A 14,812-nucleotide genomic window follows, 5' to 3' on the forward strand; every position below is an offset into this window, starting at 1 on the left:
CTGGATTGCCAATCGTCCTTTTCTATCATCATCCTAAAACATACAATACAATGATCACTGTCTCCTAAATGTTCCCCCACTGACACTTGATCTACTTGGCCCGCCTCATTTCCAAGAACCAGGTCTAACAGTGTGTCTTTTCTTGTTGGATTGGACACATACTGCTGTAGAAAATTGTCCTGAACACAATCTAGGAACTTTTGCCCCTCTCTGCTCTTTACACTACCACTGTCCCAGTCTACATTTGGGTAATTGAAGTCCCCCATTATAACTACTCTATAATGCCTGCATCTCCTTGTAATTACCCTGCAGATTTTATACTCCATATTAACACTCCCCTTAACTCGCATACTCCACATTAACTAGAATACTCCCATTAATTTGAATACTCCACATTAACTCGAGTGCTCCACATTAACTCGAATACTCCCATTACCTCGAGTACTCCACATTAACTTGAGTACTCCACATTAACTCGAATACTCCCATTAACTCGAGTGCTCCACATTAACCCAAGCACTCCACATTAACTCGAGCACTCCAGATTAACTCGAGCACTCCACATTAACTCGAGTACTCCACATTAACTCGAATACTCCCATTAACTCGAGTACTCCACATTAGCTCGAGCACTCCACATTAACTAGCATACTCCACATTAACTTGAGTGCTCCACATTAACTCGAATACTCCCATTACCTTGAGTACTCCACATTAACTTGAGTACTCCACATTAACTCGAATATTCCCATTAACTCGAGTGCTCCACATTAACCCAAGCACTCCACATTAACTCGAGCACTCCAGATTAACTCGAGCACTCCATATTAACTCGAGTACTCCACATTAACTCGAATACTCCCATTAACTCGAGTACTCCACATTAGCTCGAGCACTCCACATTAACTAGAATACTCCACATTAACTCGAGTACTCCACATTAACTCGAATACTCCACATTAACTCGAGCACTCCACATTAGCTCGAGCACTCCACATTAACTCAAGCACTCCACATTAACTCGAGCACTCCACATTAGCTCGAGCACTCCACATTAACTCGAGTACTCCACATTAACTCTAGTACTCCACATTAACTCGAGCACTCCACATTAACTCGAGCACTCCACATTAACTCGAGCACTCCACATTAACTCGAGCACTCCACATTAGCTCGAGTACTCCACATTAACTTGAATACTCCACATTAACTCGAGTACTCCACATTAGCTCGAGCACTCCACATTAGCTCGAATACGCCACATTAACTCGAGTACTCCACATTAACTCGAGCACTCCACATTAGCTCGAGCACTCCACATTAGCTCAAGCATTGCACTGTAGCTTGAGTATTCCACTGTAACTCAAGTACTTGATCTAGCAGTTGTGCAGACTGTCACAAATATAATTTATTTTGTAGGCACTGGAGAACATTAATGGAAAGAACTGACACAGAGTTTGAGATACGAGCTGAAACATTTACCTTAGCGAATATGTTTGCTATGCAACTTCACAAATACAGTGATGTCATTGGCGAGATTGTTACTGCTGCAATCAAAGAACTTGGCATTGAGAAGGTGAGCTGTACTTTCAAAACTAGCAGCTTAAATTCCCACCTTTGAGCAGACAATCCATACTCAAAGGGAATGTGGATCAGGGCAAGGAGGGATCTGGGAAATGGGAAGACAGGGTCAGGGAGAAGGGAGACAGGAGAGGGGATCAGGGAGACAGAAGATGGGATCGGGGAGAAGGGCTTATGGAAAAGGATTGGAGAGAGAGGCCAGGGAGAGGAATGGGGGAAAGAGATCGGGAAGAGGGGCCAGGCAGAGGTGTTTGGGGTGATAGACTGGGGTGAGGGATCTGGGATTGGGGCCGGGGAAAGGGATCGGGAAGAGGGACTGGGGAGAGGGTCTGGGGAGAGGGATTGGGGAGTGGGGTTCGGATAAAGGGATCGGGGAAAGGGGCTGGGGAGAGGGGTTTGGGGAGATGGACCGGGGAGGGGAATGGGGCTGGGGAGAGGGATCAGGGAGAGGGCCCGGAGAAAGGGGCTGGGGAGCGGGACTGGGGAGAGGGACCAGGGGGGAGGAGCCGGGGAGAAGGGCTTGGGGAGATGCACCGGGGAGAGGGATAGGGAAGGGGCCGGGAAGAGGTGTTTGGGGAGAGGGGCCGGGGAGCGGGGTCAAGGAGAGGATCTGGGGAGAGGGACCATAGAGGGGATCGGGAAGAGGGGCTGGGAGAGGGGTTCAAGGAAAGTGATCGGGGAGAGGGCTGGGTAGAGGGGTTCGTGGAGAGGGATCGAAGAGAGGGATCTGGGAGACAGACTGGGGAGAGGGATCAGAGAGAGGGACCAGGGAGAGGGACCGGTAAAGGGACTGGGAGGAGCGGCTCAGGGAGAGTGCTTGGGGAGAGGGGCCTCGGAGAGGGACTGGGGAGAGGGATCGGCAAGAGGGACTGGGGAAATGGACTGGGGAGAGTGTTCGAGAAGAGGGGCCTGGGAGAGGAATTGGGGAGAGGGCTAATGGGACAGAATGGGGAGAAGAGCCATGGAGAGGGATTGGGGAGATGGACCGGGGAGGGGGCTGGAGAGAGGAGATTGGGAAGAGGGGATCGGGATAGCGCTACAACACTGAAATGTCATTTCTCCCATTTGTCTTGCTCTGAGCATAGATGCTTGCTGGGAATATTAAATTAATTCTTAAAATGATGTTAACTAGACATATTCCCACCATTGCCGATATCATCATTTGGCGCACATCATGGACCCTGATTCTTTGGAAAGCTTTCCCTGAATTCCATGTCACAAAGTTATCTGAAGTTCTCAAGTTACACATGGCTGGTGCTGCAACAAATTACAGATTCTCAAGTGTGTGCCTATTTATATATTTTGCATAAAAATGATTTATTTTGTACTAAAAGTTTTAAAATACTGCATTATTATGAAATTGTGTTTATTTACAGAATCCACACTTTGCTGGAGTTTATCAGTGCCTATGTATTTTTTCAGTACTGAAGTGTAGCCACCTTGGTAATGGTCGGCTAACTGGGGGATAAATGCCACTTTGGAAGGTTAGGTTATTGTTGAGAGTAAGACCTTATTATTGCTGAGTTTGGCTGTTCTTTCTGTACACAGGGTGTCAAGGAGATTGTGGATACCTGGGAAACTATGAAATTCACTGTGCAGAAGTATTACAAAGGATCTCAGGATCGAGGCTACATTCTGGGATCGGTGGATGACATACTTCAGATACTTGATGACAATGCCATGAACCTGCAAAGCATGGCTGGAAGCAGATTTGTGGGACCTTTTCTGAGCACAGTGCAGGAATGGGAGAGAAACCTGTCCCTAATTGGTGAAGTGATTGCGGTAAGGACTCTAGGAGTGAATCTGAGTATAAATAATTTCAATGTTTCAACTCCAACCTTGCAACATGCAACTATCTCCAAAATCATATATCTGATGTATATATTATAACAAATTGAACAAGGCTTTTGAGTACTTGTGACCATCTGTATACAGTAAAGTCCCGCCACTTTCACTTACCCACGCTTTGAACTTTATATACAATGTCACGCATCGCATGAGCAGTGTTTGCTCATCCACGGTTTCTTCTCCCTCTCTCTTCTTTCTCTGGGGAGACAATAGCCATAATGGATCAGAGGCTGGAATGGTTGCAGCCTGAACAAAGAGATTAACACAGAAATGTCCGAAACTCACTGCAATAATGGTGGTGTTCATTTTGAAATCTTCACTGATGTATTGCATAGAGGCTCTCTCATCTGTCGGATACAGGTACTGCACCACAATATTGAGCAGAGTAACTGCCCAAACCAATGCTCCCCTCATATGGCTGGAAGCTATCTAATTCAGCCCCATGGAAAAGCATGTTCATTGTTCGCAATTTCACCGTTTGCGAGGTTTCATGGGATGTAGCCCCCGTAAACAGCGGGACTTCACTGTATCTTCAGTTACGTTTATTGGTTGTTAATGTTATTTGTTGATCGTTGAGGTTAATTTTCGATCAGTGCCTTTCCAGCTCTGATATAGAGTCCACACCTGGAAGAGCCTTTTCTCTTTACAGAATCTGCCAGTGTGCTGATATTTCCAGCATTGTTTTGTTTTTATTTGAAATATTCACTATTTACTTGTAGTTCCAGCTTTAGAAAGTTGAACAGGAGAAGATCATTTAGCTCCTGTAGCCTGTTCTGCCATGGCTGATCTGTGACCTCATTTCACATACCTGCCTTTTCCCCATATCCCTTAATATCTTTAGTGAACCAAAATCTATCAATCTCAGATTTAAAATGAACAATTGATCTAGCACCAGCTGCTATTTGTGGAAAAATGCAACAGGAAAAGCAGCCCAACCATGGCTAACAAAAGAAATTAAGGATAGTATTAGATCCAAAGAGGATCATAAGAAGTTGCCTGGAAAAGTAGCAAGCTTGAGGATTGGGAGCAGTTTAGAATTCAGCGAAGGTGGACCAAGAGATTGATTAAGAGGGAAAAAATAGAGTATGAGAGTAAACTTGCAAGGAACATAAAAGTGGACTGTAAAAGCTTCTACAACTATGTAAAAACAAAAAGATTAGCAAAGACAAGCGTAGGTCCCTTACAGCCCAAAATGGGAGAATTTATAATAGAGAACAAGGAAATAGCAGAGCAATTAAACAACTACTCTAAACAATTACTTTAGTGTTTACTTAAGGAAGACACAGATAACTTCCCAGAAATTCTAGGGAACCAAGGGCCTAGAGGAGAGTGCGAGGGTGGACCCTAGGACAGGCAGTCAGCAGCACCTAGAGAATCTAGTCTATCTAGAGGATCTAGCATCTAGTCTATATTCAAGTAGGAGTAACGGTAAAATAAAAGCAAGGGCCCATATTCTATTTAGCTAAGATATGCCTGGGGAGCTCAGTCCCATGATTTACACATCCTGTGCTATGTGGGAAATCATAGAATATCCTGACGGTCTGGATGACCATGTGTCCAGGAGGTGCCTCTGACTGGAGCAACTCAAGCTCCAGGTTTCAGAGCTTGAGCAGCAGCTGGGGGCACTATGGTGCATTCACGAGGCTGAGAGATTCGTGGATAGCACGTTTAAGGACGTGGTCACCCCGCAGCTTAAGCAAGTTCAAGCAGAGATGGAATGGGTGACCGCCAGACAGAAGAAGGGGACCAGGCAGGTAGTGAGGGAGTCCCCTGTGTGCATCTTGCTTGCAAACCGTTTTTTGGCCTTGGAAAATGGTGAGAGTGACGGTTCCTCTGTGGAGACCAGCCAGAACCAAGGCCATGGCACTGAGGGTGGCCCGGCTGCTCAGGAGGGGAGGAAGAAGTGTGGAAGGGTAATAATTGTAGGGGATTCGTTAATGAGGGGAATAGACGGCGCTTCTGCGGCTGTAGACGGGACTCCGGGGGCAGAAATTTTCGCTTGGTACACCCGACCCACTTGAGTGTGAAATGATGCGCGTTGACGTCAGCCGAGCATGCCGACGTCAACGCGCAGTTGCGTGATAGTTCAGTCGGTGGGCCCACGCCGGAGCCACAGCACACCCACTGACAATTAAAAGGTTTGTTAAGGCCATTAATTTTTTTTTTCTCTATTCGTTCACGGGATGTGGACTTCGTTGGCTGGGCTAGCATTTATTGCCCATCCCTAGTTGCCCTTAAATTTTTCGCTACCCATCCAACCTAACGGTTGGCGGCAGGTGAAAAGGCCAAGCGGCCTTTGCATTTTTTTGGAAACCTCATCCACGGGTGGGATGAGGTTTCCAAAAGCAAATAGAAATAAAATAAAATCTTTAATTTTTCAATAATAACATGCCCCTGCTCATGTGACAGAGTCACATGAGGGGACATGTTTCATTACATTTATATTTAAAAAAATTTTTTTTCATATCTCTTTATCTCCTGGAGGCAGCTCTGTGCCTCAGGGAGATTGTGAAGTACTCACTCGCACGCATGCATGAATTTCGCACTCAACCCGCTCGCCCTCCTCCCCTCACTGCACAGGCAGCGCTCAGTGCTGCCGCTTGTGTTTTACACTGGGTGGGCCTTAATCGGCCTACCAGCGTGAAATTGTGGTCCGGTGGCGGCGGTCGGCGGTCGGCTTCCCGACTACCCCCACCCACCCCTGCCAAGCCCACCCGCCAAGGGCAACATTCTGCTCCAGGATAATATGTTGCCTTCCAGGTACCAGGGTCAAGGATGTCATGGAACCGCTGTAGGACATTCTGAAGGTGAACAGCCAGAGGTCGTGGTCCATGTTGGGACCAATAACATAGGAAGAAAGAGAAATGAGGTCCTGCAAAGCAGACTTTAGGAAGTTGGGTAGGAAATTGAAAAGCAGGATTTCAAAGATAGTAATCTACAGATTATATCCGGTGCCATGGAGTACGGAGTATAGGAACAGAAGGATAGAGCAGATGAATGCGTGGCTGGAGAGATGGTGCAAGAGGGAGGGCTTTAAATATCCTGGGCCATTGGGACTGTTTCTGGGGGAGGTGGGACCTGTACAAGTTGGCCGGGTTACATCTGAACAGGAACGGGACCAACATCCTCACGGAGAGGTTTGCTAATGCTGTTGGGATAGATTTAAACTAAATCGGCAGGGGGATGAGATCCTGAAAAGTAGTTCAGAGGGGAGAGAAGCTGAGATGGAATTAGAAGTTAAAACGCTAGTAAGTGAGTCTGGAAGGCAGAGGAAACATAGGCTAGATAAGAAAGAAGTGAGTTTAGCAAGGCTAAATGGAATATATTTTAATGCAAGGAGCTTGAGGAATAAAACAGACAAGCTGAGGGCACAGATAGGCCTATGGGAGTATGATATCATAGCTATGACCGAGACTTGGCTAAAAGAAGGGCAGGGTTGGCAGCTCAACATTTCTGTTTCTAGGATATTCAGACGAGCTAGAGAGGGGGATAGAAGAGGAGGCAGTGTCACAGTGTTGATCAAGGAATCAATTATAGCAGTGAGGAGGAATGATATCTTGGACGGATCATCAAATGAGACCATGTGGGTAGAAGTAAAGAACACAAAAGGGGCAAACACGCTGCTGGGTGTGTGCTATAGGCCCCCAAACAGTCAGGGAGAGATAGCTGATCAAATATATATCAAATTTCAGAGAGGCATAAGAATAATAAGGCAGTAATAGTAGGGGATTTTAAACTACCCAAATGTTAACTGGGATAGTTTTAGTGTGCAAGATAGGGAGGGAGCAAAATTCTTAAGTTGCGCCCAGGAGAACTTTTTAGCCAGTACATAGAAAGCCCAACAAGGGAGGGGGCAGTTCTGAACCTAATATTTGGAAATGAGCCTGGGCAGGTGGAAGGCGTATCAGTAGGGGAGCATTTTGGAGATAGTGACCATAACTCAGTTAGCTTTAGGATAGTTATGGAAAAGGATATGATTGGACCAGGAATAAAAGTTCTAAATTGGGGAAAGGCTAATTTTACTAAGATGAGATACGATTTGGCCCAAATGGACTGGGAGCAGACACTTGCAGATAAAACTATGTCAGAGCAGTGGGAGGCATTCAAGGAGGGAAGGGCAAATATGTTCCTGTAAAGACAAAGGGGGGACCAAGTCTGGAGAACCCTGGATGTCAAGGGACATAAAGGTTAGGATTAAGAGAAAAGGAGAAGCTCTTGCTAAACTCACTTCTTTCTTATCTAGCCTATGTTTCCTCTGCCTTCCAGACTCACTTACTAGCGTTTTAACTTCTAATTCCATCTCAGCTTCTCTCCCCTCTGAACTACTTTTCAGGATCTCATCCCCCTGCCGATTTAGTTTAAATCTATCCCAACAGCATTAGCAAACCTCTCCGTGAGGATGTTGGTCCCGTTCCTGTTCAGATGTAACCCGGCCAACTTGTACAGGAGGGCTCAATTTGGCAGAGTCCTTAGAGGAGTAAAAAAGTGCAGGGGGGAACTTACAAATGAAATTAGGGAAGCTAACAGAGTGCATGAGAAAGCATCAGTGGGTACAATAAAGAAAAATCCAAACAGGTTTTTTAAATATATGATGGGCAAGAGAATAACTAGGGAAAGAGCAGGGCCATTTAGGGACCATAGAGATAATCTGTGTGTGAACCTGGAAGATGTGGGTGCAATCCTCAATATTTTGTGTCGTTCTTCGCTATGGAAAAGGATGATGCAGGTATAGACATCAGGGTGGAGGACTGTGAAATATTAGAGAAAATTAACGTAGAGAGAGAGGAGGTACTAGTGGGTTTAGCAGTCTTAAAAGTGGATAAATCCTCAGGCCCAGATAAGGTGTATCCCAGGCTGTTGGGGAAGGTAAGGGAAGAAATATCAGGGACCCTGGCAGTAATTTTCACAGGTGAGGTGCCAGAGGACTGGAGGACTGGTAACATTGTCCCATTATTAAAAAAAGAAGGAAGGGATAGACCAGGAAATTACAGGGCAGTCAGTCTAACCTCGGTGGTGGGGAAGTTACTAGAAAGAACCCTGAGGGACAGAATATATCTACACTTGGAGAGACACAGATTAATCACGGATAGTCAGCATGGATTTGTTAAGGGAACATCGTGTTTGACAAATTTGATTGGATTTTTTGAGGAGGCAACCAGGTGTGTTGATGAGGGCAATGCATTTGTTATGGTCTGCATGGACTTTAGCAAGGCTTTTGAGAAGGTCCATCATGGCAGACTGGTCAAGAAAGTAATTCCCATGGGATCCAAGGCAAAGTGGCACATTGGATCCAAAATTGACTGAGAGGCAGGAAGCAGAGGGTGATGGTAGTGGGATGTTCCTGTGACTGGAAGTCTGTTTCCAGTGGGATCCCACAGGGCTCAGTGCTGGGGCCCTTGCTGTTTGTGGTGTACATAAATGGTTTGGACTTAAATGTAGGGGTATGATCAAGAAGTTCGCGGGTGAAATGAAAATTGGTAGGGTGGTAAATAGTGAGGAGGATAGCCGTAAACTGCAGGAGGATATCAATGGACTGGTCAGGTGGGAGAGCAGTGGTGAATGGAATTTAACCTGTATAAGTGTGAGATAATGCACTTGGGGAGGGCTAACAAGGCAAGGGATTACACTATGAATGGTAGGACCCTGGAAAGTACTGAAGAATATAGGGACCTTGGTGTGCATATCCACAGATCCCAGAAGGTAGCAGGACACAAAAGTAGGTGGTTAAGAAGGCATATGGGATACTTGTCTTTATTAGCCAAGGTATTGAATACAAGAGCAGGATGTTATGCTGGAACTGTATAAGACACTGGTTAGGCCATAACTGGAGTACTGTGTGCAGTTCTGGTGACCACATTATAGGAATGATGTGATTGCACTGGAGAGGGTGCAGAGGAGATTTACCAGGATGTTTCCTGGGCTGTAGGACCTTAGCTATGAGGGAAGATTGGATAGGCTGAGGTTGTTTTCCTTGGAGCAGCAAAGGTTGAGAGGGGACTTGAAAGAGGTGTATAAGATTATGAGGGGCATAGTTGGGTGGCCAGGATTTTCCCCTCGGCGATTTGGGGGCGGGGCCCACTTGCCGAGGGGAAAATGATGCGGGATGGTGGTCGGGAGGAATCCCCGACGTCATCCCGGTCCATTTAAATTTTTAGGAAGGCAGACGAACAGCGAAATCAGCTGTCCACCCGCCGACCTGTCAATGGCCAATTGAGGCCATTGACAGGCTAGTTAAAGTACTTAAAGACCTGCCCGGCCAACCTTAAGGCTGGCGGGCAGGCCAGGAGCCCCAGCTCCAGATTATTGATGAAACTTCATCCACTGGTGGGATGAAGTTTCATGTCCGTTATGTAAAAAATAATAAAGTTTATGTGTTCTTTATTAACATGTCCCATCTCGTGTGACATTGTCACATGAGGGGGACATGTTAATAATTTTTTAATGTCTCTATTTTTAAAGTTTTTACCACTGTCAGTATTCTCCCTGAGACAGGACTTTGCCTCAGGGAGAAGTGCCCTCTTTCATGCGTGCAAGAGTGCACTTGACAGATGGGGAATTCCCCCCCCAGGAAGCGCATAGCGCTTCCTGTCAGGGATGCCGCTGAGCGGGCCTTAATTGGCCTGCCCACTTAAAATGGTAGCGGGCCCCGTTTCGGTGGCGTGGGTCGGCTGCCCGCCCGCTGCCAAGCCAGTGGGGCCCGCCCGCCATCCAAGGGCAAGATTCTGCCCGGTGGATAGGAAGGCACTTTTTCTATTCGTAGAGGAGTCAGTAACAGGGGGCATAGATTTAAGGTAAGGGGTAGAAGGCTAAGAGGGGAGTTGAAGAGAAGTATTTTCACCCAAAGGGTGGTGGGAGTCTGGAACTCACTGCCTGAAAGGGTGGTTGAGTCAAAAACTCTCGTAACATTTAAGAATATTTAGATATTCATTTGCATTGCCATAGCCTCCAGGGCTATGGGCCAAGCGCTGAAAATGGGAATAGTGTAGTCAGATCTTTGTTGACTGGCGCGGACACAATGGGCTGAATGGCCTCCTTCTGTGCTGTAAAAGTCTATGAGTCGAGTGAGAAGGAGGAATTGAAGAAAATTAGTATTACTCAAAAAATAGCATTGGGAGAAGTTAATGGGACTGAAAGCTGATTAATCCCCAAGTCCTGATAATCTGCATCCCAGGGGATTAAAGGGCGTGGCTATGGAAATAGTGGATGTGTTGGTTGTCATCTTCCGAAATTCTGTAGATTCTGGAACAGATTGGACAGTGGCAAATATAACCCCACCATTTAAAAAAGGAGGGAGGGAGAAACCAGGGAATTACAGACCAGTTAGCCTTACATCAATGGTAGGGAAAATGCTAGAGTCTGTTATAAAGGATATGATATCAGGGCACTTAGAAAATATCAACGGGATTAGACAAAGTCAGCATGGATTTATGAAAGGGAAATCATGTTTGACAAACCTACTGGAGCTTTTTTAGGATGTAACTAGCAGAATAGCTAAGGGAGAACCAGTGGATATGGTGTATTTGAATTTTCAGAATGCTTTTAATAAAGTCCTACATAAAAGGTTAGTGTGCAAAATTAAAGCACATGGGATTAGAGGTAATATGTTGGCATGGATTGAGAATTGGTTATTGGACAGAAAACAGAGAGTAGGAATAAATGGTTCTTTTTCAGAGTGGCAGGCAGTGTCAGGAAGATATAATAATTCTCATAATGTTATTGGAATTTATTGTAAAATAGATTAATAGTGGGACGTGTCTATGTGTGTGTGTGTGTGTGTGTGACTTAATTGAATTACCCCAGGTGATTTGATGTAAGAAGAGAAGCTAGAGGTTTGAAATGTTATTTAGGTAAACATGGAGAAGTTTAGAAACATAGGTGTCAAAGGAACATTTACATTTTTAAATAAACCAGACTGATTGTTTTCAAAAGAGGGGGTGAAATGTGTCACCTAGCCAGGTGAAGTTTAGAAACAGTGTGCTTATTTTTCACAAAGATTATTGGTAAAACTTAGTGCTATGAGAGGTTTTTATTATCAGGAAGATAAAGTCCAAAGACATAGTGAAACAATTGGTATTTGCATTCATAGAGGGAAATATGTATAAAGGAGAGAAGACTGTTTGTAAGGGAAGGCGTTTTAAGATCTTACAAGTGTGAAACGCTTCAGCATCTATGCCTCAAACTGCTGTCTTCAAAGGACTGAAGCTAAGAAAACTCACCCTGAACAAGCTGAATTCAAAGTATCATGTCTCTTTGCCTGGGTCTTTTAAAATCTATGTGTCTTACTGTTGCCTTAACGAAAATGTAACTGGGAGTTAGATTGATTAGGGGATTTAGAAGTTATCGTAGTAGTAATTTGTAGATCTATGTATGCATTTAAAAATAATTTCTTTTATTAATAAACGTTTAATCTAGTTTTGTAAAACCTATAAGACTATGTGGTCTTATTATTACTGAATTCAAGGCACACATCTCGAAATTTATACAAACTGCAAAACAAGTTGTGGCAGTTGTTTCAAGTTTCCCTTTGGGATTTGTGCAACTCCCTTGCCATCGGCTGTGTCATAACAGGCAGTGACTAGTGGGGTACCACAGGGATCAGCCCTTGGGCCCCAGCTACTCACAATATATATCAAAGATTTGGATGAGGGAATCAAATGTAATATTTCCAAGTTTGATGACGACACGAAATTTGGTGGGAAAGTGAGTTGTGAGGAGGATGTTAAGAGGCTTCAAGGCAATTTAGACAAGTTGAATGAGTGTGCAGGTACATGGCAGATGCAGTATAACGTGGATAAATGTGAAGTTATCCACTTTGGTAGGGAAAAACAAATGGCGGATTATTATTTAAATGGTGATAGATTGGGAAATGTTGATGTACAAAGGGACCTGGATGTCCTTGTACACCATTCGCTGAAAGCAAGCATGCAGGTGTAGCAAGCAGTTAAGAAGGCAAATGATATGGTGGCCTTCATTGCGAGAGGACTTGAGCACAGGAACATGGATATCTTATTGCAGCTATACAGGGCCTTGGTGAGACCACACCTGGAGTATTGTGTGCAGTTTTGGTCTCCTTACCTAAGAAAGGGTATACTTACCATAGAGGGAGTGCAGCAAAGGTTTGCCAGACTGATTCCTGGGATGGCAGGATTGTCATGTGAGGAGCGATTGGTCTGACTAGGCCTGTATTCACTGGAGTTTAGAAGAATGAGAGGGGATCACCATAAGGCCATAAGACATAGGAGCAGAAATTAGGCCATTTGGCCCATCAAGTCTGCTCCGCCATTCAATCATGGCTGATAAGTTTCTCAACCCCATTCTCCCACCTTCTCCCCGTAACTTTTGATCCCCATACCAATCAAGAACCTATCTATCTCGGTCTTAAATACACTCAATGACCTGGCCTCCACAGCCTTCTGTGGCAATGAATTCCATAGATTCACCATTCTCTGGATAAAGAAGGTTCTCCTCATCTCTGTTCTAAAAGGTCTTCCCTTTACCCTGAGGCTGTGCCCCTGGGTCCTAGTCTCTCCTACTAATGGAAACATCTTCCCCATGTCCACTCTATCCAGGCCTTTCAGTATTCTGTAAGTTTCAATCAGATCCCCCCATATCCTTCTAAACTCCATCGCGTATAGACCCAGAGTCCTCAAACGTTTCTCATATGTTAAGCCTTTCATTCCTGGGATCATTCTCGTGAACCTCCTCTGGACCCTCTCCAGGGCCAGCACATCCTTCCTGAGATACGGGGCCCAAAATTGCTCACAATATTCTAAATGTGGTCTGACCAGAGCCTTATAAAGCCTCAGCAGCACATCCCTGCTTTTATATTTAGTCCTCTCGAAATAAATGCCAACATTGCTTTTGCCTTCCTAACTACCGACTCAACCTGCAAGTTAACCTTAAGAGAATCCTGGACTAGGACTCCCAAGTCCCTTTGCACTCCAGATTTCTGAATTCTCTCCCCATTTAGAAAATAGTCTATGCCTCTATTCTTCCTACCAAAGTGCATGACCTCACACTTACCCACGTTGTATTCCATCTGCCACTTCTTTGCCCACTCTCCTAACCTGTCCAAATCCTTCTGCAGCCTCCCCACCTCCTCAATACTACCTGTCCCTCCACCTATCTTTGTATCATCTGCAAACTTAGCCAGGATGCCCTCAGTTCCTTCATCTAGATCATTAATGTATAAAATGAAAAGTTGTGGTCCCAACACTGACCCCTGAGGAACTCCACTAGTCACCGGCCGCCATCCTGAGAAGGACCCCCTTATCCCCACTCTCTGCCTCCTGCCAGACAGCCAATCTTCTATCCATGCTAGTACCTTGCCTCTAACACCATGGGCTCTTATCTTACTGAGCAGCCTCCTGTGCGGCACCTTGTCAAAGGCCTTCTGGAAGTCCAAGTAGATAACATTCATTGGCTCTCCTTTGTCTAACCTACTCGTTACCTCCTCAAAGAATTCTAACAGATTTGTCAGACATGACCTCCCCTTGATGAAACCATGCTGACTTTGCCCTATTTTACCATGCACTTCCAAGTATTCTGAAATCTCATCCTTAATAATGGACTCTAAAATCTTACCAAGGACCGAGGTCAGGCTAATCGGCCTGTAATTTCCCGTCTTTTGCCTCACTCCCTTCTTAAATTTCTCATTGAAACGTATAAAACTCTGACAGAAATGGACAGACTGGATGCAGGGATGATATTTACTTTGGCTAGGGGTGTCTAGAACAAGGATTCACAGTCTCAGGATACGGGATAGGCCATTTAGGACTGAGATGAAGAGAAACTTCTTCACTCAGAGGTGGTGAACCTGTGAAATTCTCTACCACAGAGGCTGTGGCGGCCAAGTCACTGAATATATTTAAGAAGGAAGTAGATAGATTTCTGGACACTAAAGGCGTCAAGAGGTATGGGGAGTGAGTGGGAGTATGATGTTGAGATAGAGGATCAGTCATGATCATATTGAATGGTGGAGCAGGCTCAAAGGGCCGGATGACCTACTCCTGCTCCTATTTTCTATGTTTTTAAGATAATTCCAAACTTCAATCATGCTTTTACATGTAGGAGTGTTTCCTAATTTCTTTCCTGAAAGATCTGGCTCTAGATTTTAGACCACGTCCCCTAATCCTAGACTCTCCAACCAGTGGAAATAATTTCCCGTTGTCTGCCTTATCAGTTACCCGTAATATCTTAGAAACTTTGACGAAATCACCCCTTCTTGGGCTAATTTTCCCATTTTTACAGAGCATTAATGGAAATTTTAAAGTTTGTGGAATATTCTGTCCATGAACATCAGTAAAACAAGCATCATTTTCTCACTGTTGTGATGGAATATGCTGCATGGGGGGACCCCCATTCCTCACTACCCCAGTGAGCC

At 45.0% G+C, this 14,812-nt stretch overlaps 2 protein-coding genes across 2 annotated transcripts in view; one reads left to right on the forward strand and one right to left on the reverse strand.

Moving 5' to 3' along the window:
• eif2b1 (eukaryotic translation initiation factor 2B, subunit 1 alpha) overlaps positions 1-14,812 on the reverse strand; it is a 1,065,098-nt gene that overhangs the window by 289,333 nt on the left and 760,953 nt on the right. The window lies entirely within an intron of this gene.
• Positions 1-14,812, forward strand: part of dnah10 (dynein axonemal heavy chain 10) — a 350,590-nt gene that overhangs the window by 124,085 nt on the left and 211,693 nt on the right. The window contains 2 exon segments of the mRNA XM_078554603.1: positions 1,420-1,576; positions 3,130-3,363. Coding sequence (XP_078410729.1) covers positions 1,420-1,576; positions 3,130-3,363 — 391 coding nt within the window.

Source organism: Cetorhinus maximus, chromosome 12, assembly GCF_964194155.1.
Source record: "Cetorhinus maximus chromosome 12, sCetMax3.hap1.1, whole genome shotgun sequence".
Taxonomy (NCBI): domain Eukaryota; kingdom Metazoa; phylum Chordata; class Chondrichthyes; order Lamniformes; family Cetorhinidae; genus Cetorhinus; species Cetorhinus maximus.